The sequence below is a fragment of the Tauraco erythrolophus genome, chromosome 9 (genome assembly GCF_009769465.1).
Source record: "Tauraco erythrolophus isolate bTauEry1 chromosome 9, bTauEry1.pri, whole genome shotgun sequence".
Taxonomy (NCBI): domain Eukaryota; kingdom Metazoa; phylum Chordata; class Aves; order Musophagiformes; family Musophagidae; genus Tauraco; species Tauraco erythrolophus.
Genome location: NC_141473.1, coordinates 38673758 through 38701403, shown reverse-complemented (window position 1 = coordinate 38701403; position 27646 = coordinate 38673758). Strand labels below are relative to the sequence as shown.

Sequence of the window (27646 nt, the reverse complement as noted above, 5' to 3'; positions counted from 1 at the left end):
GGTTTTTATTAGTTCTGCATGAAAGCTCATAACGGGTCTGCTGGCATGCTGCATTTGGTATTTGTAGGAAAGAGTTTGTTCAGCAGTGTTCCAACAAAGACTGCAAGAGCAACATAAAAATTAGGCTGCAGCTGAGGAAGATGATTTAAAAAAAAAAACAACAAGAACCCACAGAAAAAAGCCCCTTTTGTTCCTTCTAGGAGAGCTTTATATATAGATAATGTAAAAACTTGCAGTTTGTTGGGTTTTTTATTAGCAAAGACTGTTGAGTAGCTTGAAATCAGTTTTATAGTGCATTGGCAGGCTTTCACACGAGACTTTAATGAAGGTGTGTTTTCGCTGTAGGTGGGCAGAGAAATTGGATCAGCTGACGGATACTGCTACGAAAGACCCAGAGGGCTTCTTGGGACACCCTGTGAATGCGTTTAAGTTGATGAAACGGCTTAACACAGAGTGGGGTGAGCTGGAGAGCCTGGTTCTGAAGGACATGTCAGACGGTAAGTGTGCCTGTAGTAAGGACAAAGATGACATCATAATTGCGTTTACTTGACCATGTCTTTCACATATCATGGTTTGAATTAGATTTGTGAGTCTGCTTTTGAGATGCCTTCATAAAAAAGAATCCTAGAAGATCTGTCATTTTGCTGTCATTTGAGCTTTAAAACAAATCAGAAAAACTGTGATGTTTAAACTGAATAATCTCCTTGGATGCTTTAATTTTGCAAAGGATCAGGGCTTGCTTCATGTACTCTCCCACTTTTTTGCAAACTAGTATTTTAGGAAATTTCATCTCTAAGTGTGATGACTCCATTGAAGAGAAAAACAGGAACAAAACTCTTGAGAGTGAAACGCATGTGAGCCTGTCTTTGAGTACGGTCAAGTGGTGTTGCTGCTGGTATGCTCAGTGCTATTAAGGTGTGATGGTTCCAAACCCCAATGCTGGCTGAGACGGAGCGTTTGTGGAACTGATGTGAATTAGGGCAGTAAGCACTTTGCTGCCTCTTTTCCTCAGCGGGAGTGGAAACTCCTCAGTAGGGAGCAGGACATAAAATCATGGACTGTGAAAGAGGCGTAGCAGCAAGGAGGCTGGGATGATGATATTTGACCTCTCAACAGCTAACTAACATGAGATGTAGGTTTGTAGTAAAAAATGACAAAAACGTGGAGCTTTCAAAGAAGAGCCAGGGTCAGTCTCTGGTAAGGATTCAGCACGTTCAGCTTCCTGCTTGTTGCTGTGAGGAACTGAACATGCCAACAGAAAAGGTTCTTCACCTGCTAGCCGGAAGTCTGGACCTGTGCATCTCAAGCCCTTCTTCTGAATGGAAAGGGGAAAAAAAAAAAGGAAAGAAAGAAAAATATGGACTGTTTTGTTTAAAAAAATTGTCAGGAAAAAGGAAAGTCTTGGGGAGGCATGGTGTTGTCAAAGAAAGGATGCATGGGAGTGAAAGGATACGGTAGTTTTATTAATAGAACGGAACACACTATTTCAGCTGGAAGGGACCTGAAACGATCGTTAGTCCAACTGCCTGACCGATTCGGGGCTGGCCAGGTTGAAGTGTGGTAAGGGCATTGTCCAAACTGCCAGGCTTGGGCATCGACCACGTCTCCAGGAAGCCTGTTCCTAGGATTTGACCGCCCTCTCGGTAAACAAATGCTTCCTATTGTCCAGTCTAAACTCCCTGGTGCAGCTTTGAACCATTCGCACCCGTCCTGTCCCTGGATCCCAGGGAGAAGAGCTCAGCACCTCCTTCTCCGTTTCTCCTCCTTTTTAAAAGCAGGAACACCTTTCCATAAAACTGATAGCGTTACTAGATCTGAATAGGTAAAAAGGACTACTAAAGTATGGCAAAAATGGCAAATTTGGCTAGTTAGTTATTTTTTGGATGGTTTTTCAGCTGAGTGTTGTGTACTACGCTTTGATTGATTTTGGTCATGTTGCTTAGTTTTCTAATGGTAGATATTAGGTGAACTTAAACATGGTATTGGCACTGTCCTTAGTTAACATTGTAAAACTTGGGCTTCTGGATCTCTGGGCAAAAGAGTTTGTCAAGGAGAAATGTTGCTTTTCTGAAAAAAAAGTGGCACTGGCTCCACAGGAGGGCCCTTCCAGTAACAGCAAGAGCAGTGGTTGGGTGTGTGCTCACCAGAGAGGAGTAGGAACCTTTTGTAACAGGGGAGATGGTGACATGTGGCTCTAATGACCAGGGAACAGTTCCTAGAGAGGATGTTGTCTGGCATTATAGAACTTGTTTGTCTTTTGCTCCATAAATGTAACCCTTCTGCCTCTTTAAAGAGCCCCCAAGCCCCCTAGTTTTTCTTTTTGCCGGTTGCTTTGCTTTCTTTTCACAAGAAGATTGGAATGCTAACTTTTCAACATGTGTCTCGGGTTCAGTTCAGAACTGCGTGAAGGTGCATCTCGAGAAACCTTTTTAACTTTGTTTCTCAAGTTTCTGTGTAACTATTAATGCCCGAGTCCACAGAAAGCAGTTAGGCTCAGAGTGGCTGCCTCGTTGCCTAAAGTCTTGTCAGAAACTGTTTGCAGTTAGACGTCAGCATCTTTGCTTTTCGCTTTTGTATTGCCCAACCTTAATCCTTACGCTGTTATTTTTATCACTGTTTGGTTTTTTCCCCTTCTAAATAATTTGTAAATTTCATATTACTCAATGAAAAGCCTTTTGGAAGGCAATTGAGTGGAATGGTTGTAAAAACTACCATTATATGATCTGTACTGTTCTCCATGTGGGGGTGGTCTTTTTGTTGTACTTAACTTTTTTTTTTTATAATCTGTTAAGACAAAAATAGTTTCTGCATGAAACCAAAGGGGTTCTCCTGTCCTTTAGAAACAAACTTAGACCGTTTGTTGGTGCTCTGCAGGGCTAATAGCTCTTCCTGACTTTTTAATGGCCTTTCCAGAAATGTTAGCTTTCCTCGGAGCAGGGAGTTGTTTCATGCGTAGAGTTTCTAGAATTCTCGGGACAAAGGAGGCCAAGTGTTTCCCTGTCTTTCCTAGGCTTTATCTCCAACATGACTATCCAGCGGCAGTTTTTCCCAAACGATGAGGATCAGACTGGTGCAGCAAAAGCCCTCTTGCGGCTTCAAGACACGTACAATTTGGATACAGACACCCTCTCCAGAGGCAATCTTCCAGGTAAGAGTCATGGATGTTATTTTCAGAAGACACTGTGAACTTTTCCTGAATGTCCCGATTACAAATCATGCGACTCTGTCCCATCTTGTTTAACTCCGTAGTGTGAAAGTAACAACAGGAAAACGTTTGAGTTAGCGAAGAATTTATGAAGTGTGGCGTGATGTGGGTTGTTGAACACAGGTCGACGTAGGTGTCGGTTTTGATTCTGCCACACCTCAAGAGAGAGAAACCTGTTGCTTCAGGCTGTGCTGGCGAAGAGGAACCCCGGGAGAGCCGACCCGCCCTGGCACGCTGTCGGGTCTGTTGCTGTGGTAGTTCTGCTGAAAACTAGATCCACTTGGCTCCCCTGCCTGGTGGGCTGGCCTCTGCCAGCACGCTGCCCGAGCACACGTGGGTGATGCACCCTGCACAGAACACAAGTTTCATTCTGAATCGAGACTCTCCTTTGTCCTGTCGTTCTCTTCCCTCTGCTCACATGCTCGTTTTCTGCTTGTGCTAGAACTTGAAAGCTTCTTTTTAGTTGAGGTCTGTATCTTCCTTCTAGTTATGGTAAGATAATTTAGTGTTAATAGTTTTTAATAAAAAAATCAGTAGCAATAAAATGTTGCCTGGGGCGAGGATTTTCCTTGCGTCGAAGTAGTTGTGTGCTGGCAGACACTTGGTTTTATTGCGCAATGTAGTGCATTTTAACAAAGCAGTTCTAGGGTTTATCTTAGCCCCCTCCCTCTCACTGATACGATGAACCTTTTGCATTGGGAATGATGGAAGTTTCTTTGAGCTTGGACTTCACGGAGCACATAAACTGAAAACCAAAAGGCAGAGGGCGTATCGTGCGCATGCACAGGCTGGAGCTTATGTAGCGTTACCTGAGGTAACGTTTAATAGGCTTATGTGCAGGAGAAGACACTTCTTTCATGTTAGAAGACTCTGCTGAGTTTTCCTTGTTTCCTCTGTTGGAGAATAGTGCTGCGCCAACTGGCAGAAAATCAACTCCATGCAATCCGCCTGTGTTTTTGCAAGTGCTCGTTGTGGTCAGATGCCTAATGAAATTAGGCTAATTGGCTTTATATGTTATGATGTATAACCTTGCTTTTGGGTTTAGTTCAAGACTGCCTCAAAGACATACAGATCGGTGCTACTACAAGAAGCAGTTCATTTTTGTTTTCTTAAACCAGCACAAAAATACAAGACAAAGTGTTTCGGGGGGACGGAAGCGATAAGCTGTCCAGGCTGTGTGTAATCATGTGTCACTGCAGAACCCAAAAGTTCCAGCGTAGAAAAGAGAGTAGGCTGGTCCCTTCAGAGCTCTGGAGGGGAACATCCTGCAGGCTTGTCGGTGCTCTTTGTCCTCTTTCTCAGGGAATTTCTGTTTGGCCGGGTCGCCAAGTTTTGATCAGAATCTTAACTACTGTCATGCTGCTTATTCGTTCTCTTTCCTGCGTTACAGGCTGTGCTGTTTCTTCATGTTCATTATCAGCCTTACTTGATCGCCGTGTTAAGCAGCCTTTCAGGAGTTGCCTTTCCACATGTGGATGTTACATTGCTCCTAAATGTACCGTGCTATAGCCCTGCAACCTGTTAGCCACTCCAGAGGATCTCTTTCCGAGAGCACTCCACCACCACCACGCTCGATTCCCTAATCTTTGCATTATTTTAGAGTGTGCAACTTCAGGGTCAGAAACCTGAAGTCACTGGCCATCACAGGGTGGACCACGAGGTGTTTGATCAGCGAGCAGGATCAAAAGTTGTTCTAGGGGATGCTGCTTTTTGTGGACTCGTCTCTGCAGCTATTTAATCTCTTAAGGCATGTCTTCGGCTGAAGGATTCCCCTGTTTGAACACAGCTGTGGGAGCTGCTGTTAGAAATTCAGGATGCATTAAGATGTAATCGGGAGTGTAATTTTAGCCGTAAAACTGGCAGGTCCTGTTTCATTTTTACAAGATTAAATTTGGTTTTTCAGCGAGCCTCAATTTACAGGGGCAAAAATAGGAATCTGCAATTTGCTTACTAGTGCTTTAATCTTTCAGAGGTCTCTTCAAATGTTTCTAAAAATGACTGACTGCAAAAATCTTGAGCAGCTGGGAATTTACTGACTGATGTTTTCTTTTTCCTCCCGCACTAAGCTGTCGCTAACAAGATGTGCTTGGTTTTGAATGCGATAACGCAACATCTTTGAAAACAGATATCTGAAACTTGGTATTTGGCTTACTAGTGCTCTTGCTCAAAGAGTTTGGGCTTTTGAAGAAGGAAGGGTTAGTTTATTTTATTTTCCACTGATGGTAAAAGCATTTAGCTAGTTGCTGGTATTCTGGCAATGGAAAGCTGCATCAGACCACTCGTGTTCTGCCAAGGATTTACAGGCTTTAGATACTTAAACCGAGTCTTCAACAAATAGCCACCACAGAAGGGAAGTGTGGAATAACAGAAATAAGCTGTGCTGTGAAGGATAAGAAATAACTGAATGTTACTCTGAAGCCTGGTCTGGAATTCTGTTTATTTTTGTTTGTTTGTTTTGAATACAGGCGTGAAGCACAAATCTTTTTTAACAGCTGAAGATTGCTTTGAGCTGGGAAAGATTGCCTACACTGAAGCTGACTACTACCACACCGAGCTCTGGATGGAACAAGCTCTGAAACAGCTGGATGAGGGAGAAGTGTCTTCTGCAGATAAAGTCTACATTCTGGACTACCTGAGTTACGCCGTGTATCAGCAGGGAGATCTGGGCAAAGCCATGACGCTCACCAAGCGCCTGCTGGAACTGGGTACGTGAAAGAGATCCGCAGGTGCCAGCGACGGATGTGTCCGGAGCAGCGCGGTCTTGCTTCTGACTCGTATGTGGATCTCTAAAATGGATCGTCGCTGATGTTACCGTTAACATATTGTGTAATTTTCTGTAAAATAAGACTTGTATTACCACCAATCGTATTTTGCTACCATATTTTTAGATGACCAATTACAGTCTCAAGTTCCATGTCTGAAAGTGTCATGGTTAAGGATTGCTCCTTTCTGTCGAAGTATTTTCTGCCTCCTGTTGCTGCTGGCTTCTCACCACTTACCCGTCCTAGTCACTGCTGCCCGAAATTTGGTTCTTACTACATCTTGTTTTCCTGTGCTGAGATGGCTTCCTCTCGGCTACAGGCAAGAACAAAATTAATGAAATTGATACTGAATGGGCGAGACCAAAATGTCTGCAGATTATTTAAACGCAAATTAAGGGTACTTGAGATTAAAAACTTTGGAAAACACGAAATATAGAATGCAGTATAGCGAGCTAAGATTCTGCCTGTTCTGTGAAATACGAAAAGTATTCATCCCACTGATTGACTGTGTAAAGGATTCCTTGGGAAGTTCAGAACTAAACTTAATATAGCAAAGGCTAGTGAGAACCATTTGTTGATGAACTGAAGCCAATTCTGTAAGCTTTTAGTGATTGTGAAAAGCTTTATCACCAGAAATCTTAATTCCTGTCAGGGAAGTTTTTAGGTTTAAAGCCAGCCATGCTGTCCCAGCTCTCTCCCTGTCCCGTTCCCTTGTCTCTCCCTTGCTGGTGAGATTGGCTGGAATGACCAAACTCTTTTTTTAGTGCTTGGACCCCTGTGCCTGCTGAGGATCTTGGCCTCACAGTAAGCAGTTTCTCAGCTGCAAATGAATTGAACTTAGCTCTGAAAGCTTGTCGTGTACGTTCCTGCAGATGAGTGAGGATACGTGCATGCTGCAGGCCAGCATCGCTTCCAGCGCATCCCGCCAGTGCTCTTGAACCAGAATGGATGTTTCTAATTTCTGTTTGGGAAGCAGTAGTGTGCATCTGTTTTCTTTTTCTTTTTGTAAATAGCCTCTTCTGGATACTTTTTCACAAGCCGGAAACTTTCCAGTGATACTTGTCTGTTTCTTTGTCAATAGATCCTGAACATCAAAGAGCAAATGGGAACATGAAATATTTTGAATATATCATGGCTAAAGAAAAAGAAGCAAATAAGTCCAGTACGGATTCAGAAGACCAGATGGAGAAGGAAACTGAGGTTAAGAAAAAGGATTACCTGCCCGAGAGAAGGAAGTACGAAATGCTGTGCCGCGGGGAGGGTCTCAAAATGGTAAAGTGGAGTAGACTGTTTTCGAACGTATGAAATTAACCGTAACAAAACAGTGTCAGGAGTTCCTGTGTGGCGCGAGAGCGAGGAGGTTGTTGCAGCAGTTGGCCGAGCGTGTAGAACTGTGGGTGGTTAGCACGTGTTGGATTTCTGCCCCGTTTCCTTCTGTCCAACTGACAAAAACCAGTACTGCCGCGGGCACAGCGCACTGACTTGGATACACTACATAACTGTAATGAACTGAGTAAGGGTGCCGGCAGTCGAGATTTACGTACGGTCTGGAATGAGGGTGGGTTTTTAGGGATAAAATTGCTTTGAATAGGACTGTGTACAGTACTGCTTGTTGCAGTATTACAGAGGAAAATCAATTTGCTGAAAGTACCGATTTCTGAAACTCGAAGCGTCTCTTTAACTTGTAACGTAACAGCAAGGTGGGGGAGTGAATTGTTCCCATCTCTTGTTCTCAGGACATCTTCTGTTTCTTAGAAACGTTTAACGTCACATGGAAGCTCTCTGATTTTTCTCTTGCTCCGCTTTGCTTTCAGACTCCTCGGAGACAAAAAAGACTCTTCTGCCGCTACTACGACGGAAACAGGAATCCTAGATACATCCTGGGCCCGGTCAAACAGGAAGATGAGTGGGACAAACCTCGAATTGTTCGCTTCCTAGACATCATCTCCGATGAAGAGATCGAAACTGTGAAAGAACTAGCAAAGCCGAGGGTAAACGCCTTACGTTTCTTTGCCTTTTGAATCTTACATTCCATGTGTAGTTTTCTGTGTGAGCGTGCGCGATGCTGTCTCCTCCTGAATGCGGTTGCGTGCGCAGCGTGCTCACACGTTGCTTTTCTCACCTCGTAGCTCTTGGGGACGCGCTCTTTGCAGGACACAGTGGGGAAGCTGGAAATTGTGTGTAGTTGAGAGCCAGGTAACGGCAGCGCAGGATTGCCAGGCTCTTGCGGCGGACGCAAATTCAGCGCGCGCTGTTTCGGATGAGGAGGAGAACGTTCCACAACAGAAAACAAACCAGTACCGCAGCTAGGTTGCCTTGAAGGATACCTTTCATCTGGTTTTTGTTTGGTTTGCTGGGTTTTGGTTTTTTGTTTTTTAAGCCTGTGTTTGCCAAAGTTGTGACACGGAGAAGAGTGCCGACTAGGGAAAGGCAGCCGTTCCTCTGGTCCTGGAATGCCACGTTGTTGTATAGACAAGGATGAATGGCTGTGTTCTCCGTTCAGTATAAAACTGACTTCTGTCTCCCGGGCTTTGAAGTCGCCTGCAGATGAAAGAGCTTTAAGAGGACAGTACTTAATCAGTGGCACTCAGCTTCTTATTCACAATGCCAGCTCATCAAGTCCTACTTCAGAAACTGGATTCCGAGGTTTTTGTTTCTGAATGCAGAATAATCCAGCGCGGCTCAGCTGTCAGAGTATAGCAGGAGCGTCCAAGACAAACAGCAAACTGGCGGAGTTGCCTTCTGCATCCAGTTGGTGCGACTCTGCCTCTCAAGATGTGTGTTGAAGATGTAGTTAAATTGATTTATTTTTCCGTCAGTTACCAGTTACTTCTAAAATAGGATTTGAACTCGTGGCAGTATGATTTTCCTGCTTTTTTGCTTTGTTTTTAGCCTAAATGGCTTTTTGTCCAGAGCGAGCTGAGCAAACGAAGATGAGGTGAATAAGGGCGTTAAGTACAGGAGAAACTGTTGGCTTGGTCTGCTGCCAAGCAAAGCGGCTGTGGGCATCCGTGGGCACGTCGAGGATGAGGCTGTCCGTGGCCACTGAGTGCTAGGTAGCCGGAGGGTGATTCCAAAGCCTCCTGAAGGCTGGTGTGTTGCGTTTCTGAGGCGAATTCTGAACTGTAAGTGAGAAGTACAAGCAGTTCTCTTGGCTTCCCTGTGACACAGCTCCCCCTGCTCTGCTGTCCGGCAGCCTTGCCGCGGGTCTGGGAGTCGGAGCCCCGGCTGTTCGTCTGTAGGTGACGAAGCGCCTTCGCCGCTGCCAAGGCTCTGGCATTACGTCTGTGGAATACGACTGCATCGCTTCTTTACGGAGTAGAAATAAGTCTGAGTGCTGAAAATAGAGAAACCTATATGGATCTCTGAGACATGGTGATTTTAACTTCTGAAATTGCCGAGATAATTGTTTTCCGATCGGATGTTTGGCTCGTGATAAAGACTTGGAGATTCGTAGTTCGTTAACGTAGAAGCATCTGCATGTGGTTAGCGTTCCACACGTTTCCTACGGCCAAGGCCTTGCAGGGTTCAGTAACGAGCGTAGCAAGAGGATTGTGGTTTTTAAGGCTGAAAGGTTGTCTCCCTCTTTCTGGTGCTCAGGATGTTACCGTCACTGCCTCTCGGAAGACAGCGCTGTCTGATCCATGCCCAGCCACCTTCTGCTCTGGGGGGCGTAAGCTGGCAGGATGGAGCCTTATTATTCAGCTCCAGGAGTGTCCCCGGAATGATAGTTTGTGCCTTGATTCTTATGTGCGTCTGCAGGGGATGAGAGGAGAGGCGGCATGTTAAGAGTTCCCAGTACTTGTTCTTGTTAGTAGGCTCGGAGAGACCTTGATTTACTTGGCTTAACAGTAGGAAAATCCTGCTTCCAATCAGTGTGGGACTCGGCGTGCCATTTTGTGCCTAGAGTCCCAAAATGTGGGTCTTCTCCCAAAATTCGGGCTCTGCAACTGAAACTTTCCAGTTCTGAATGATGGATAGTGTCTGATAGTACGTGAACGAAGTTAAATGGTGCACGCAAGGTTCTGAATCAGAGTCCTGATGGAGGGTGTCAGGTAAACGGAGCACAGTAGAGGGAAAGGAAGGCCTTGAGCCGAGTGTTCTCGCTCTGCGTAACTTCGGGATACAGTGTAGACGTGCCTGTGGACTCAGCAGTCGGTTTGCGTTAGCAGTCGGCGTTAAAGGAGTTCGCTTCGGTGCTGCTTTCGGTATAGAAGGAATCCAAAAGGTAGGGCTAGATGCATCTGTCGCTTATGGAATACCACAGGTCGCTTGGATTCAGTTTAGCTGTAAAACTCATCCTACATGTGCAGGACAGGGCTAACAAAGGACCGATTGTACGCATGCCGTCATTGTACTGCTTCCAGCAGTCGTTGCGATCGGAAGAACATGAAAGCTCCTAGTTTACTTTAATCAGACAGCTGTTGTTCTCGCCACACAAATGGAAACGTTACTTTCTGGAAAACTTGATCTCCTCTAACGCTCTGTTTAACCAAACACACTGAAAACCCCTAAACCCCCTCTCTTTTAGTAAAATTGGAGACTCCCTGTCCTTCCCCATCACCGCTTTGAGTTCCCACCTCCTCCATAAAAGCAAAACCACGGCAAGACGGTGGCCGGGGGGCTTGCGTGGCGTGGCGTGACATTTCCCCTCAGGCTTCTGAATGGTCGGATTGCTGTGATGCAGTATGTGCTTTGTAATGCAACTATTCTGATGGTTCGCTTCACAGCTGAGGCGAGCCACCATTTCAAACCCCGTAACGGGAGCCTTGGAGACGGCACATTACAGAATTAGCAAAAGGTAAGAGAGCTCCACGCCAGACGTTTTGGGCCTGTAATGAGTGCGTAGATTCTGCTCATTATGGGGAGAAAAGAGGTGGCCTAAAAAGGCAGCTTTGACTTTGTAGTCCACCGCTTTATTACCTGCAGATCTGTAACAGGCTGTTACTGCTGAGTTTCTCAGTCTTTTCCTTCAGCTAGAAGTTCTGGGGGTGTATTGTGATTTCTTCTTTTCCTTTTTTTGGGTGCCTTCTCGGTGTCTGGTCTCAAACGATGATCTGTAGAAGAAGCAGGTCTCTAAAATCAGTGTTAAAAACTACGTGATGCTCTAAAAACCTTCAGTGGAATTTATGGGTTTTGATATTCCCTTCCCCTTGCTCTCCTCGCCAACCAACACTTGTCCTCCCTTCCCTCGTGAAATCTAGCAGAGCCACGTGAAGTGCCTTTGCACGGGTAAGAGATGCTTCAAGTCGTTACCGTGCGTGACAGCTGGCGTGGCGTTCGTTAGTCACGCAGCCTTGTCCGAAACAATCCCGTGCTCCCGCCTGGGCTCTTTTTACCTCCCGCTGACTCAAATCTTGGCAGAACGCAAGCTCGTTTTCAGTGGGCACCTGGTTCTTTCCAGCTTGTCTGTGAAGTACTGCGAGTCTTGAATTTAGCCAATGTTTTCCCAAATTGGCTGGCTCTAAAAGAAACCCCCTGCCCACCCCTCCCTGGTTTTAGTAGTGGTGAGGAAAGATTGGCCGTGCATTCTGTCAGTGTTAAGCCAAACTTCTGAAAGGGGTTAAACTTCTGGGTGAAGAGGAACTGTCTGTGAAACTCAGCATCATAAATTATTTGCAGAAAGTCTCTAGTTTAAAAGAAAAATAAAAGGAAAAAAGGAGAAAGAAAAAAAAAAAGGAGGAAAAAAGTGAAAGGACAATCTAACCAAATTTTTCCAACCAATTTGTTTTGATTTGGACATGGCAGCTACAGCTTCTGTTGCCCTTCTAACATTGCTAATTGAAGAGCATTGCATACCATCCAGACCAATCGGAACCCTTTCAAACACCTGTGGCTTGGCAAAAAAGCAGCCTACTAGGTGGGTAAGCCCTTGTCCTTTCTCTTTTTGTAGCTGAGCCGTGCTACTGTTCATGACCCTGAGACTGGGAAACTGACCACAGCACATTACAGAGTCTCTAAGAGGTAAGGGGAACGTCTTCCGAAGATGCACCCAGTCCGAGGAAGTCTGTTCTGGGACTGTACTGCTTCATCTCCACACGTGGGGCACATAAGGAATTTGTGTAACTGTTGTGTTGTCTAACAAAGCGAGCGGTCTGCTGAAATGGAAACCAGTTTGCAGTGTTAGCAGTAGGCAGGACGAAGTGCCCTCTTCTGCTTGGCATGGCTGGTGTGGTGCAACCGACGTACTGAGACGTTAGCACGGAGCTGTGCTCGCACTAACGAGCGGCGGAAACGCTGCTGCTGTCGCTCGCCTCTGCCGCTAACCTCGGGGCCGCTGCCGTTTGTGGGAACAGAGCAAGCTAAAGCTAGCTGATAGTTTTTAAAAAGTTCTGTGTTTAAATGGTTGAAAGGAGTTGCTGCTTTAGTAGAAAACTAGAGTTCTTTCAGCTTCTTTGACCAAAACCCCTGAAATTAGAACGGCTAAATAGCTTAGGGGTTTTTATTTAGTTATGAATTTCTTTAAAAAGATAAAAGTGCTTCAAAATACTGGATCCCAAGGAGACCATTGGTTCAGGCATGAGTGTAACTCATGGAAACTAGAAAAGCAGTGTAGCTGAAGCCTGATCCTTAAAGCCACGCTTGCTGTGAGTAGCGGCAAGTTGAAGCTTTTATTTTTGTCCGTGGAAAACTGCCTCGCACCTCCGGCAACGCGCAGCTCTGCTTACTCGTCAGAGCGCACGCAGGTAGCGGGGAGTCCTTCGGAAACTGCCTGGTGAGCTTTTACGTGTTTGTTCCTTGAAACTGCCTCCACACGCCCCCTCCAGAATGACTTTAGGAACATACATCTTCGTATTTGGACATGTTGCATTTAATTTTTATTTTTGGGTTTTAATTTTAAAGTCTGTCCGTGTCCTGTCTCCGTTATCCGTGACTGTGTATTTTAAGGAAAGCATTTATTCAGTCTCAGTGTTTGCCCTCTGTGATGCAGACCATTCTGGGGCATTTACTGAAGAAACTCGTTAATCCATTGGAACATACCCTCGTGGTTTCTGTCAAACTCCGTGGGCTGATAATAGGAATTGGAGAAGGTGGCCAGATTACTAATTGAAATTGCGATGCGTAGTTGCCCGCTATTTAAATAGACGATCCTTGGTAAAGGGACTTCTTATGTAGAGTTTTGATTTTTCATTAGTGGGAAGCGTTGCGCCTTGAGACTATTGCAGATGCCACAGTCAGAGAAAAATAGCTCTAGAGGATGCCCATCGCTGAAAGCCAATGCCCTCATCAACGTGTGCAGCCAGATCCCGTTTGCCATCACCTCTTCGTTGGCTTTGTGACGTGGCACAATAACTGTTTCTCCTGGGGCTTTCATGTGGAGTCAGCCGCGCGCCGTACCTCGCCAAGGGGTTCCGCCATCAGCGAGGGCAGCCGTTGTCCGTGGGGTGCCCCCGCCGCCAGCCCTGCATAGAGCCTGCAGTCTAGTGCCTGGTCAGTGAGACCCCGAAACGTGTAAGGTTTGGTGCTCAAAACAGTGGCGCTCCGGGACTTCCTTCCACCGTGCCTAAGGAACTCACAGAATGAAACCAGATTTTTCCGAGATACCGTTTTTAATTCCATAACTCACTGGGAACTGGCATTAGCATTGCAAAGAAGCATGCAGGTAACTGGGACACGGCACACTGCGAAGTTAGCGAACACAGTATTTTGAGGCTGGGAACGGACTGGAGGGTGGAGGGGGACTTCCCTTCTCACGCTTCCCCTTGCCTTTGCGTTCCTCCCCGTGCAGATTGTTTAGGATGCGTATACTTCCAGCAGAACTGGATGCCTACGTCTGTAGCAGGAGGTGAAAGCCACCCCTGAACCCCAAGCCAGCCTGCTTTAGAAGGACGTTGTTACTAATGCTGCATGACTGCACGTCTCGCAGAACCTCGGCTAGAAACGTCTTTCTGTTGGAGCTGCCTGAGCCGGTTTCGCATTCCAGATGAATCATTGCTCCTGAAAACCCAAAAAAACACTCGCTTTATTTTTTTAATAGATGACTGCTTTCCCCCTCCAAACATTCTTTCCTAGCAAAGGCACTTCTAAATTACAGCATTCCTCTCTTTGAGAGGGCTACTGTTCGCTGTGCGGGACGTGGCAGGCTGTATAAAGGGGGCACCTTGCCAGCAGCTCGAGGAGCACCACTGAGCCGTGCTGTGTGCAGTACCAGAGTAAGATCAGCCCCTCGGACACCAATTTTTTTAAAGAAGCTGGTTTTTTTATTTATTTATTTTCCCCCTCTGCTCCTAGCAGCCAGTCAGAGCTCATAGCTTGTTGAAGTTTCACTTCAGAAATGCCACTCCGCACTTTTATCCACTCCTTCTTGCATCTCTACTAATACTATTTACGTATCAAGTACATTTTAGAAAGATTTTTAAACTAAAATGCCAGTATTTCGTGTGACCCATGACTTAGAAAAGCAATGTTAGAATTCTCTGGTGCAGTGCTGGTGTCACTGAGACGTAGCCTTTGTCGTGTCTTGTACTAGACCGACCGGTGCCGTTGGAGAAGAGCTTTTGGGCATAGAAGCCCTCGTATGTCATGTAGCTCTGGACAGTTGTCTGAGGTTTTTTCCTAATATAAATATATTTCCTAATATAAATGTTATTTCTGCATAAAAGTATTGCGATGTTAAAAAAAAAATCTCTAAGACGATACCTGATACGAAATTCTAAGAGGGAGGAGGAAATGTAATTACTGCAAGCTGTTAGTGAGGAATATAAAAGGTGTCAGAAGCCAGATCTTGCTGTGAGAGAGAAGAAAAGTAATCCCCCAGCATGAAATCAGCATAGTGATGAAATTCTTTCAGTTTGTGTAATATATTAGCTTAGTTCCATGGGTGTCTTTTTACAAAGCCAAGTGGGATACCAAGATACTATGCCTTTGTAGTCAGGGAATTTGGGGTTTTGGTGTGGTAGTTATAAAGGAAATAGCAAATCCTCCTGTAAGTCGTGTCATCCACGTCTTAAACTGGCTTCCCAAGAAGTAAGCTTGTCCCTTTTTGTTAGGAAGTCTTCTGCCCATAGTGGACTTAGAGGTGTCAGCTGGTCAAAAATACGACGGAATGCTGTTTGTGCGAGTTAACGTGTCAGGTGAGCAACTTAATCTAACAAATGTACACTGGAGAGCGGAGCTGTGCGCGTTTCCTGAATCGTGCTGACCCTCCGACTATGCAGCTATTGAAAGCGTTTGCTGATCGCTGCTGAAGGCCGTTAATTCTGCATCACAAAGGCCTCTGGTGAGTGAATCTTTTTTTTTTGATAGACAAAAGCAGGAATAAAGATTCATTTTCGTGAAGGAACACCTGCTATAAACGGTCTCCAATGAGGCACACGCTTAGTTGGATGTCAGCAAAGGCCTAAGGCTGAGACTAGCAACAAGAGGACACGGTGGGACAGCTCGTTGTTAGGGATTCTGCCAGTGCCACCAGGCAACGCCTGCAGGAACAGGAGGCCCTTGTGCATCCCGGCCACAGCAGGCACAGAGCCCTCCTGGTGCTGGACAGGGGGTGGGGTTCTGCAGGCCCTCCTGAGCGCTCTGCCCGAACGGAAGCAGATTTCAGGGCGCTTACAGGGTTAAAGGACGCTGGAACTGTTGACACAAAACCACTGAGAAGCACAGGCACCTCCCCTGAAGTTTTTGCTCAGCAACCAGCAGACAGGCTGGCACTTGAGGTACAGTTTGAGTTCCCTGGTTCCTCCACCTTTCATAGACTTTCTTTGTATCCTTGGGCAATTAATTTTAGTTCTAAAATATATATATAGTACTGTGGCTTCATGAAAGGGTATAGTATTCTCCCTGTTGAAATACTCAGAGCATTCATTGCAATTCTAAATAACCAGTGTAGCAAGAACACTTGCTTTTGCCTTTTTTTTTAATTGTTATTATTTTTTTTAAGACCTTTAGTAGGGTAGACCGGACCTGAGGCAGCCGGAGCCTATGCTTGGCAGGCTCGGTGAGCTTGCCAGATGGCTGCTTTGGGGCTTTCCTTGGGTGTGAAGTGTGAGGTTAGGACTGCTTGTGAGCGTTCCCTCTTCAGCACGGCTGCGGAGCATGTGGCTGCACACCTCCTTTTCTTTTGGGAAGTATAAGGAGTCTTTTCCGTTCTCCTACCACCTGAAATCAGAGCGGGCTGCGTTGTGACGCTTCCTTGCACTAACGGTGTTCAGAAGTGGGTGAATCGTTGTGTTTGTGCATGTCAGTCTTGAGAAATGTTATTTTTCATATTACCATATATTACCTGCAGTTTATTTGTCGTTTTGAAAAACCGCTCGTAGAGATTCTGTAACCTGTGTCAGTGCCTTGTGTCACGTGTCATGCTACTGCTCCTCCCATGCAAAGTGGTTTGGGTGTTTTTTTCCTTAATACAAATTTTATATTGAAGAAAACCTTAATTTTGTACAGATGTGAAAATTCATTTGGGTAGAAATAATATGATGTACTTGCCAGTTAGGCTCTGGGCAAAGGTATTGCTGCCCAACAGTCTTGTAAAAGCAGCAGGAGCCAACGATGAGCCTGAAAAGCTGAGTCAGATGCTAGAAAAAAGGTAGAACTTGCTGTCTCCATCCATCTTCCTGGAAAAAGGAGGAAAATGGGGCCCAAATAATATTGTCATCTGTAGTAGCCACTAGTAGAGGACTGCCAAGGTAACCGGAGAAGAGGACAAGGTAGGTAGTGGGCATGAGAAGAGGGGGCAAAAAAGAGGAGCAGGTAAAATGAAGGTGCATTGGCTGGAATGGGATGAGTAAAGTGGCAAGAGAAACGAGCATCATGTGAGCAGATGAGTGTTGTTTTAAAAAAATAAATGAAGCCTGGTTAGATGAGTGTCTCTGTTTAGCCTGTGTCAGGGGCTAAACAACAGCCAGCTGTGCTGTCACCCAGTGACCCCTCCCCACTTGAGCAGGGGAATCAGGAAAAGGAAGGAAGATCTGTGGGTTGAGATAAGAACTATTTAATAATTGAAATAAAATCAAATGAAAAATAATAATGATAACAATAATAACATAGACAAGTGATATATGCTGCAACTGCTCAGCACCCCTCGACTCATGTCCATTTTGTTCCTGGCCAGTGACCCCAGAGCAGGAAAATCCCGGCAGAGAGAGTGAGAGTAGGGCTCGGGAGCAGACCAACAGGCGAGACCCTCCAGGGACAGCAACCATTGATAAAGAGAGAGCCCGTCCCAACAAACTTTGCGATTTACAGTGAGCACGGTGTTACATGGCACGGAGCACCCGTCTGCCGAGTGAGGTGTACGTCACCTTGGCCACGCCTGCCCTCCCCAGGTTGTTGGATGTCTGGGCCGTTAGCAAAACCAAGTTGGCAGGTCCTTGATGGCTGTGGACACCTGCACACCACAGCTGGCTACGAACGAAACCCAAGTGTCTTGTCAGCTTTGTTCTCACCGAATCGGGTGCTGCAGGCTGCCTAAAAACGCAGCTTACTTTAGGAACGGATTCTAGGAGTCTAGCTGGCAAATCAGGACAATGAAATTGATTTGGGGTTTTTTTTTGAAAAAGAACAAAATGTTTATCTCGGAAAGAGATGAAATACCTGTGTATTTCCTTCCATGTAAGCCACTGGATGTGTTCACAGCCGGTAAGGGTGCAGCAGGGATGCGCACAGCTGCGGGCAGACTAAGCTTGTGCCCTTTTCTGCCCAGCACCCCCGGCTGTTCCGGGTAGGTGGCCGCTTTTGGATGGCGTAGCTGCTCCCAGCCGTGCAGCTTTCAAGAACAGAAGATGCTGCACTGGGTCTGGGTGAAGGCAGCGAGTCGTGTGTAGAACTGCTTCACTGCCTGTTCATGTGTTTGCTGACCAGTTTGCCAGTTATTGTGTTTCTAGCTGAAAATTTCTTATTTACAGTAGGAAGCTGCCATTTTGAAGACACTTTTGGACCTGTGAGGCTGACCTTTCACATTTATTTTAAATAAGAACAAGTTGGGTGGTTTGTTGTGGTTTTTTTTGTTCCACACACCATCCCCTCTTCAAATCAGTGTGTACCTGAAACGTGCTAAATAAATACCAAATTTGTGATAGGCTGTTTTGAGCAGGGGAAAGCGGTAAAGAATTTGAGGCATTCTTTAATGGGGGTCATAATGATTTTTAGTACCATTGCACTGGTAAGTAATGTGAAAGGACACAGATCGCTTGCCTGTGAGCGCATGACAGGTGGCAGAGCTGAGTTACGATCTCGCAGGCTCTCAGAATGTTAAATAAAGACGTAACCCAGCTCTTCCTTTGCCAAGCGTTGCTTTAAACTGTAGCACATGTGGGGTCTAAATGAGCTGTTTGGAAGGTGTAAGAGCAAAAGTGTTCTAGAAAACGGCTTGAAGCAGATTTCTCTGTTGGAACGTTTTCTTAGTCACTTAGTAGTAGTCCAGTATGGGAATTAAGACCCTTGGTTTTTGCCCTTCCTTAAACCAGTGCTGCAAGTGTTCTTTCTAGAAAACATGGTTATTAAGTGCAGGCTGCCATAATGCCCTGGAACTATTTCTGATCATCCTACCACGTTCTTGAAAAGTACAAAAAAAAAAAATCTCAAATTCAGAGTAATTCTAAATGTTGCCTTTGTCCTGCTACTTTACTGCTTATTACTGCCATATTTTATTAATATTTTTTTCCCACCCCCCACTTAGTGCTTGGCTGTCTGGATACGAAAGCCCTGTGGTGTCTCGCATTAACACGAGGATACAGGACCTAACAGGACTCGATGTCTCCACAGCAGAGGAACTACAGGTAAACTGTTAGGATGAGGATAATGGCGAATGTCAGTTGGCGTTTCGTTTTGGACCCCTTTGCGTGCAGCACCGTGCTCACTCGGGTAGCGTTGGTGAGGTGGCCAGAAAGCTCATTCAACCCGGGGGCATGTAGTTTTGATGGCTGGTGTGGTTCCGGGCAATGGGAAGAAGGAGTGCGTTTTTTTACAGGGAGGAAGAGACAAAGCTGTCTTGCCCAGGTAGCGCTTTGGTTTGAAATGGCTTTCTGTTGCTGGAGGGAAACAGCTGAAATGCCTGCTGTTTGCTGAAGCAGATCTGTCATTCCCTTTTTTTTATGCTAATAAAACTGAGTGTCATTGCTGCAGGGTCAAACTTTGCTGCTGTGGTGATAGTGAAAAGCTGAGCTTGACTGATACTTAAGGAAAGGGGGAAGAGAGTGAGTGTTCAGATTTGCCATCTCATCCTTGGTCCTGGAAGGCCAGCAGTGTGTCCAGTGTCTCTGTAATGGGGGCAAGACTGACTGTACATGTAACTTGAGTAGATTTGATTTTAGAAGGACTTTAATTCATTGACTTGAGGCTTTTAAATGAACAGCTGCTTCACCGATTCTGAGAAAGCATTAATACCTGGAAAGCAGGACACCTAGAAAGTCCTTCCTGAAAGCTGTTGTGCTGCTGGCCTACTCCATCAGGATTCCTGATGATAAAACGTCCAAGCATCTGGGTGGAAATTGAGGTTATAAATACATAGAGGAGATGAAAAAAACAATAAACCAATCGGCAAAAAGGGCAGTGGATCCTCTTTATTGACATAGAGATCAAAAAGTGATTTAAACTTGAATGATACAAAAGTGCTGTGACCTATTTTGAAGAGATTACGGCCTGTAAAGACAACAAATATTTTTCTACCCTGGGGAAGTACCAGATTCCTTACCCGGAGTACACTGCGTCTTGCCGTGCTGGCCATGGATGTGCTGCTGCTCTTGCAGCCAAACATCTTCGGGCTCCTTGGCGCCCGTGGCTGTCCAGGTCTTCAGGAGTTTCAGAATTTTCGTGGTCAGATTCTGTGACCCGAAAGTCATTCCATCAGACAGTAGTGGGCACTCAGGAATGGGGTAAGGTCTTTCCCCGATCAGCTGGGGCGGCCAGAAGAGCTCTCAAGAAAAGCTGACCTTGGGGAAGGGAGGGTTCGGCTGCGGCCGTGCTGGCAGCTGGTGTCCGGTCGAGAAGGCGAAGGCAGACTGAAGCTCCCAGTCAGTTCTGGCTGTGCGCTGACGAGGAGTCGGGGGGAAGGCGGAGCTATTTGTGAACAAACCCAGTAGGACTTTGCTGCCTACAGCACCGTTTAGCTGACAGCGACTTGTCATGTCCCAGGGCTTCGTTTTTAAACTTCATCTGTTGAAAGGCTGTCGATGAGAGTCAAATGCTTGTCTGGATAAAATACTGGTTTACTAGACTTTGTGCTTCTCCTTTCACTGTAGGTAGCCAACTACGGCGTAGGAGGCCAGTATGAGCCTCATTTTGATTTTGGAAGGGTAAGTCCTGTTTTCCATCTCCACCTCTTTCTTCTTCACAAGTGCTGTGTTTCTCTTTTTCAGGTGGCAAATTATGGAGTGGGAGGACAGTATGAACCCCACTTTGACTTTGCACGGGCAAGTAAAGAGATGGAGGAGAGATAGTCACCTGGTGAAGCCTGGGCCTCTTGGCTGTTCTTTAATGCATATTGAATTTTGTAGCTCTTCAACTTTTCTAATCCATGTTAGTGGAGAAAGCCCTCTAAACCACCAGCTGAAATGAGAAACGTTTTGGGCATTACAGAACAACAAGGTTTTTCCTTCAAAAACAGAATTAAAAAAGAATTATTATTATTAGATGACTGATAGGTCTTAATAGAGCAGAGGGCATTAGCTTTATTCTAAATCTGAGGAAACATTTAGAAATACTCTGTTTTGTTTAAAATCACTGCAGGATATATACAGCTAAACTGTATCAAAACTGGGCATATATCCATCCTGTGCTCCTGACGTGTGCGGCGAGCGATGGTGGCATCGGCTAACGTGCCTCCGGGCACTGAAGCTGCCATGGCTGCGTCTGCAGTGCAGAGCGTTGCTGAGCAAGGCAAACATGGCTGCGTGGGTGAGAGCTTAATGCCCTCTTCTGTGAGAAAGGTCGTGCGGGCCTGCGGTGCGGCGGGAGAACTTCCTTCCCCGGCACCGAGACACAGGTGTCTGGCACGCTGTTGGAATTTGAAAAACACAAGTGCTCTGTTCCTGTAGTTGGCACGCTGAGCGCTAGCGGACCCCTGAACCTGGAAAAAGCCTACCGAGGTCTGCTCATCTCACCATCCTTAATTTTTTAAAATTGGATTTAAACCCTCAGGCTGTTTCTATTCCAGCCTAAATTGCAGACCGCTGGAAAGAATGCCACTGGAATTCAGTTGGTTATTTATTGGGCGTACTTAGGCGTGATTTAACACCTTCAGATTAACCTTACGCTGTCAATCCAAGCCACCACCTATTAATCACAGGCTCTGCTCTGTCAGCACATGCTCAAAAGCATTGCAAATGATTAACAGGTTTTGTCTGGAAATGCACGGGTTAATTTCTGGAGAAACGACTGTGGGAATTTTAGCACACGCAAATAGCAGGGGGGTGGTTCTAGAAGTAGAGGTGAAGGTGTGACAAAAGTTGGTGTCATAATCCACCGAAATGGGAGGTTGTTCTTGTGAGTCCAGTGATAACACCCTCCCAGTTGCCAAATGGCTCGCGTGGCTGGTGCGTTCGCCTGGTACAAGCTCTGGCTCTGCTGGGGCGCACTCAGCTTCCGCCCTCCTTCCCGGCTGGAAGGAAGGAATGAAAGCATAGGAGCGTGACAGGGAGGAGACACCTCCCTCTTTGAACACGGCACTTGGCTGGCAGTGAACACGCCACGCACGTTCCTGGGTGTTTAGGCAGGGACGTACCTCACGCCTGTGAAAAAAGGCTTCAGGAGCGGCTGCCAGCCGGATAGCCGCCGCTTAATGGACCACTGGGCGGATTAGTAACGGCACTCTAAAAGCCTGTGTGCCAGGGAGGAGCGCAGGATGCGGAAGGCCAGCTACATCGAGCAGTAGCCTGCCTGGCACAGCAGCTGGCACCTGCAGCTCCAGCGCCAGCTTGGAAAAGCGGGAGCAGGGAAGGGGGTGAGGGCCGCAAAGGCAGAGCTGACCCTGGGCCTGAAGAGCTGCCTTTGCTGCTGCTCATCCTGGCCGAGGACAAGAGGGGATAAGTAAGTGAGTGTAATTAAATAATTAAGTTTGTGGCTGCAAAGAGGATTTGTGTACTCGTTTTCAGACAGTACAGTTGTTCTTACCCATTAGCAATTTGGGCCTATGCCCTCCCTGTCCTACAGAATTTTAAAGTGCCTGGTCTATTTAAATTAATAGATACACTCATATTGCATCTCCCCTCCTTCCAAATGGAGGGACTGAATTAATTTTTCCGCATGAGTCTGTCTGCTGCTGGCTCTGCAGCTGTGTGTCATCGGCTCCTCTCAGGAATCACAATGAAACGCTTATTAAATCCGCTTGCTTCTTTTCACAGAAAGATGAGCCAGATGCTTTTAAGGAATTGGGAACAGGCAACAGAATTGCTACTTGGTTGTTTTATGTAAGTGATATATTTCTGCCCTGTGCTAGTGCCAAAAATATCTATTGCTGCTTACTCTGAATGATTTCATTACGTTTTTAACTGAAATGACTTGCAAACGAAGGCAGCCACTAACATAGCAGTACACATACGGGCTGTCTTCTTACCTGTAAGTAACGGCTCTTCCATGTGTTCTTCGGGAGGTTTTTTCCCTCAAAGTTGAGCATCAGCTGAAATTATTTGACCGTCTATTGGATTTTATACCCGCGGGGGTGTTTATAGCGCGCTCAGTGCCAACACGCGTTGAGCGCGTGGCGTTCAGCGGCAAGGCTGGCTGCTGCGCTTTGAGCAACGTGGGCGGGGCTCAGCCTTTTCGTAAAGCCTTGGCTCACGGATTGGGAGGTGGAAATTAAGTTCTTCAGTAACCTAATTCTGTTTTGCTGAAACGAGACACTGCAGAACGCATCGGCTCGCAACTTACCTGTGTCTCTTCCCACCTTTTCAGATGAGCGATGTGTCAGCAGGGGGAGCTACTGTCTTTCCCGAAGTAGGAGCCAGTGTTTGGCCTAAAAAGGTAAGCAGGGCTCTTCACCCAGTGCAACCGCTCCTCTCTCCACCTACTCAGAACCAGAACAGATGTAGAAACACTTAAAAAGCGCCTCTAAAATGAGTTTATATAAAGAAGATTAGAGCACTGTTCAGGGGAGCACAGAGGCACTTACAATTAAGTGAAGCCACTGGGGTAGTACAGGTGGCTCCAAGGGCCTCTGGTGTAGCGCTTGGCTGTTTCGGACTCAACTGCTTCTAATGCATAGACGTCGCAAAACATTACAGTACTTCAAAACTCATTTTGAAAATAATCTGTAAGTAGGTATAGTCTTGAGGCATCTGTAGGGAATTCTCCCCGAAATTGTGTGTTCCTGTTACGTTTTGTCCCTGAGGAGGGTCACGAATAAGGTCTGTCTTTGCTGGCCTGTTGCTCATTTCTAGTAAACTTTCTTGCTTTCTAAAACTGGTCAGAGTTGAACGAAACTGGCTTAGGGCTGAAACAAAAAAATTAACAGCCAAGTATATATAGACATAGACTGAGTCAAAGGAGACTCGTTCCTTAGGAAAGCAAATGTTAAAATATGTAAAAGGGCCTTCAGTTTAAAAGGAACATCTGCAATACAAATACACGTACCTTTGCCTTATCTTTAAGTAAGTTGGTGCGAAAGCATGTTTTGCATGGAGCAGAATGCTGAGGGTTTCCACTGCCATTTCCAGGGAACAGCTGTGTTCTGGTACAATCTCTTTCCAAGCGGAGAAGGAGACTACAGCACGCGGCACGCGGCCTGCCCAGTACTAGTTGGAAACAAATGGGGTAAGTACCCTTCACGTTGTTCTCGCTGCCTGCGACATGGAGGGCTGGGGCTTCGTGGGTGGCTTGTCTTGGCTCTCTTTTTCCTCTGGACTTCATGGTGGAATAAAAAGCCACCACAAATTATAAAGTAGATTTCTTTATAAAGGACCTAGAGAGATGTACTTCATATCTCCGTATATGTGTTATGTTTTATATATAGTAGCATATTTTGTTATTTATCTAAAATATATGTGATACTAGATCTACTTTGACAGTCTTCCGTAGTTTTGCAGCTACTGGAAGGTTTTTTCCCTCTTGGATTTGTTAGACCAGCCTCACGTTTGTGCGTGTGTATTAAAATGCTTCAGAAAATTAAGATAATCCCGTGCTTAACTGAAAGTTGGCCAATAGCCTATATTTAGCTTAAATAGAAGCACGAGCTAACCAGGTGCAGTAACAAAATACCTTTCTGTCTTTGCAGTATCCAATAAATGGCTCCACGAGCGGGGACAGGAATTCCGAAGGCCGTGCACTTTATCAGAGCTGGAATGATGCAGACTCACCCTTTGTCTCTTCCGCGTTCAGTTTGTGTAAAATGCACACGTCTCCTACAGTTTACAATTGACTAACACTCCACTACAGGTTCAGTCTTCAGCTACACCGGGTGTTTCATCTGTGGACAAAACAAACGTGCTTTTAGTTCCCTTCAAACGTCCCCTTAAGGTTTTATGGACAGAATATATTAAGGTCTGTGAGTGTTACAGGGGAAAAAAAAAAAAAAAGGACAAAATACAGATCAGGGCCACAACTACCCGTGGTGTTGTGTGTGGTGTTCCCGTCACCATCGCCCCTCTGATCAGCACGGAAAGCCCGCGACTGTTTGCTTTAGTGTCCTCCGCACAACTCGGCCTGCGCAGGGCGGGGTGGTTTCATGGGAGGGCTCCCTTCTGAGGAAGGCTGAATTAAACCAGTTCGTGTTCCTCCATTTCCAGACATTCGACTCCTTGCTTCTCTAGAGTGCCTGTTGAGCACTGCGGGCATGGGTTGTTTTTCTCTGGGGCACGAGTTGTTGTCATGTTTTAGCCTGGTTTTCCACTTCCACAAAAGCCCCCGTTTTTAAACTGTCGTCCTTCTCAGCCTCTGTGGGGAATCTGGCTCTTGGCCTTGGAAACACGAGCCAGCGGTTCCACACGCATAGATGAGATGCTTCAGCGGTGTCGTGTCAAACACGTGTCTGCATCAGAGCAGCCTGGCAACAAGCACGGCCCATCTTCACTCCTTTTTTTTTTTTCTTTAATGTTTGTCCACATAAGTGCTGCTTTTGTTCCGTCTACTTTAGGAGTCAACTCTTACATCTGTTCCTTGGGCAGTGGGGATGGGAACGTCACCATCTTCATTAATGAAAGTAATTGTGCCTTAGGACACTGGAATTTCAAATTGGTTATGAGACTTCAGCTGATGAGGTAATACATAGTCCTCACAGAACGCTCTCCACCCTCATCCTCCCAGTTCTTAAGGTTTTGTGAGAAATAGGTGGCCTATTTATAATCCTAAATCCTTTTTAGATGCTTTTTAGTTTGCAAACGTCGTTTTCTGCTGCGGATGCTGAACGCGGGCCGCAGCGGTGACACGCCTTTAGTCACGGGATGCCAGAGGAGGTGCCCGCTCGGCGTGGTTTGGTGTTGCCTCCGCTGCAGCGCCGCGCCTTGCGCCGCCTCCCCTCTCGTTAGCTGTCGCTGGCACTCGAGAGCGAGGAAGCACTGGGAAGGGGCCTCCTTTGGAGGCTCTGGTGCTGCTCCCTTCACTGCTGCTCTTCCCGTGAGCCAGGGCCAGAGCCGTTCCGATTCATGCCACCCACACAGAAAAAGTGTCCCCCAAGTCAGCGCTGGAAGAACTCACGCGGTGACTTTCAGGGACCGTAGTTTGTGACGCGTCATCCTTACACTGAGATGAAGTGGAAACCTCTGAGGGAGAGGAGGCTGCGGCTGCTGCAGCTGTCGAACTTCTGTTCTGCTTGTCATTCCTGTGGGAGGAACAACTGCCGTCCCTCCCCGCTGCCCCCAGCGCAGGAAGAGCTAAGCAGGGTGGGGAGAGGCAGCAGGGAGGTTCGCCTTCCTAAGCTGTTTCTCTTCAACAGCAGGATTTTTAGCAAAACATCTAAATATTCTACTAGCATGAGGACAAGAATCACAGTGAGCCGCACCAGACTGCATTTAAGTCTGATTTTCTGGGTCTTGATGGGTTTACTGAGTTAGGGGTCAAGCCTGAAGTCTTTACCAAGGAAAAAATTCCAATTTTTGTTAATTGGATTTTCTGCCTCAATAAAATCTTGAAAATTGAGCCAAATCGTAGATGAAACCAACTGTTACCGTGTTAGAAATACCTCTGGAATACTGGGAATGCAGTGTAAGGTACTATATTTCAAGATATACTGCATACTTTCAAAAGACACTTTAAAATCTTTGCTGGAAAAATGCATTGGTTAAACTTCTACTGAGCCTGGTAGCAACGACCTACGTAACTGTTTATCCTTGGCCCTGCACCTTCTTGCATTTTGCCCGACATGAAATGAAGTCCATCCAGTACTTAAGAGAACAAATAAAACGAAAAATCAGCACTAGTTCCACCTCATGCCTGTACTGCTCGTTTATTCAGAATAGCTGGTACACCAGCAGTACCTGACAGAAACAGACTCGCCAAAGAATGGGTTATCAGAGCACCTTTTTGATCGCTAAATTGTCATCAGTGAAAGAAAACCCCGTAACACTTCTACTTACCTGAGTTTTGTCCCGTTCACACAGTGCCGTTCATCTCCATTCCTAGCCATGGTTTTTCCTTTCCTGTCTTTTTTACTTCCTGAAGCTCCAAAAAAAGGCAGCCGTGGCTGGAGGTAAGTCCTGCCACTTTCCTGCAAGCAGAAGAACCCAGTGAGCAGTGTGGTGTTCAGAGTCTGACCTTTGGGGCACTGATTCTCCCTCAGTGCCTCAGAGGCGTCTGTAAAATGCTTTTAGAAAATCCAATCCGGCGTAGTTAACAAAAAGAAATCAAATGTTTTGCCACCACGATTGCATTTAGAAAACAGCATCTGGTTTTGCTATTACAGAAAAGCTGTTGTTTGTTTTTTTTTTTTTCCTAAAGCAAGCAGAGGAGTTAGTTGACACATTAAAATAATTGAAAGCTAAAAATGGTAGAATTTACATAAGGTAAAAGAGAAATACTGACTAAAAAGCGTCAGTACTGCCATAGCGGAAGAAAACGCTGTGTCTCTTACATGTTGAGTGAAGAAGGGAAGGGTTGAAGCTGTAAGAAATGACAGGTTTGTTGGATTAAGCAATGGGGTGGGGATTTTTTCCCCATCTCTGTCCAACCAGCACCAAAAGATGAATGATGTTGGGGAATGTCCAGGGTAGTTTTCTGAACAGTTATGGCCCTCACCTCACCTACCGTCGAGTCCTGCCAGCGTTAAACGGCGTTTTAAGAGTGGGCTCGATGAGGCGTTGCTTGGGGAGTATAAATGTTTTAGCACACGACTTTTTAAAGCAGTGAACTTACTCCATGACTTGCAGTTCTTCAGGGAAGAAAAATAGTTTGTCTTTTCACAGTGGGAAATTTCACTTGGTTTAAAAAAAAAAAAAAAAAAAATCCCTCAAAACTCAAACTGCAGTCTGCTGAGGCACATCAGACCGAAACCTTCCAGAGCATTGGAAGAGGAAGGGTAAGCTTATTTTTTTAAACCATAGACAATCTGTATTTCCTCGTTCTCCACTGCGGTGGTGTTGGTGCACCCAGCAGTAAACGTGTGAAGTGGTGCTGCTGCTTCCTGCCTTACCCCTTCATGTCTCCAAGGGCCTTGGAACGGAGAGCGTGGCTCCTCTGTGACTCTAGTTTTGTACGAACCATGACTGAAAACTCTTTGGCTCACAGTGACTGACAACTGAGAAACTGCCTTACTGTTACTTTTTTTTTGTAATAAAATTTTTAATGTAAAAAAATAATTAAAAAAAATGGGCTT

The 27646-nt window shown here is 45.9% G+C and overlaps 1 protein-coding gene across 2 annotated transcripts in view; it reads left to right on the top strand.

Moving 5' to 3' along the window:
* Positions 1 to 24445, top strand: part of P4HA1 (prolyl 4-hydroxylase subunit alpha 1) — a 35040-nt gene extending 10595 nt beyond the window's left edge. Inside the window, exons 4-15 of one of the 2 annotated variants that reach the window (XM_086617040.1) lie at positions 346 to 497; positions 3011 to 3148; positions 5671 to 5910; positions 7049 to 7239; positions 7782 to 7958; positions 11861 to 11931; positions 18587 to 18686; positions 20265 to 20318; positions 22248 to 22313; positions 22798 to 22866; positions 23559 to 23655; positions 24116 to 24445. In XM_086617040.1, the coding sequence (XP_086473166.1) occupies positions 346 to 497; positions 3011 to 3148; positions 5671 to 5910; positions 7049 to 7239; positions 7782 to 7958; positions 11861 to 11931; positions 18587 to 18686; positions 20265 to 20318; positions 22248 to 22313; positions 22798 to 22866; positions 23559 to 23655; positions 24116 to 24186 (1426 nt within the window). In that variant the 3' untranslated portion in view covers positions 24187 to 24445. Of the gene's footprint in view, positions 1 to 345; positions 498 to 3010; positions 3149 to 5670; positions 5911 to 7048; positions 7240 to 7781; positions 7959 to 11860; positions 11932 to 18586; positions 18687 to 20147; positions 20202 to 20264; positions 20319 to 22247; positions 22314 to 22797; positions 22867 to 23558; positions 23656 to 24115 lie in introns of both variants that reach the window. The other variant, XM_086617039.1, reaches the window with a different exon arrangement.
* The last annotated feature ends 3201 nt before the right edge of the window (positions 24446 to 27646 follow it).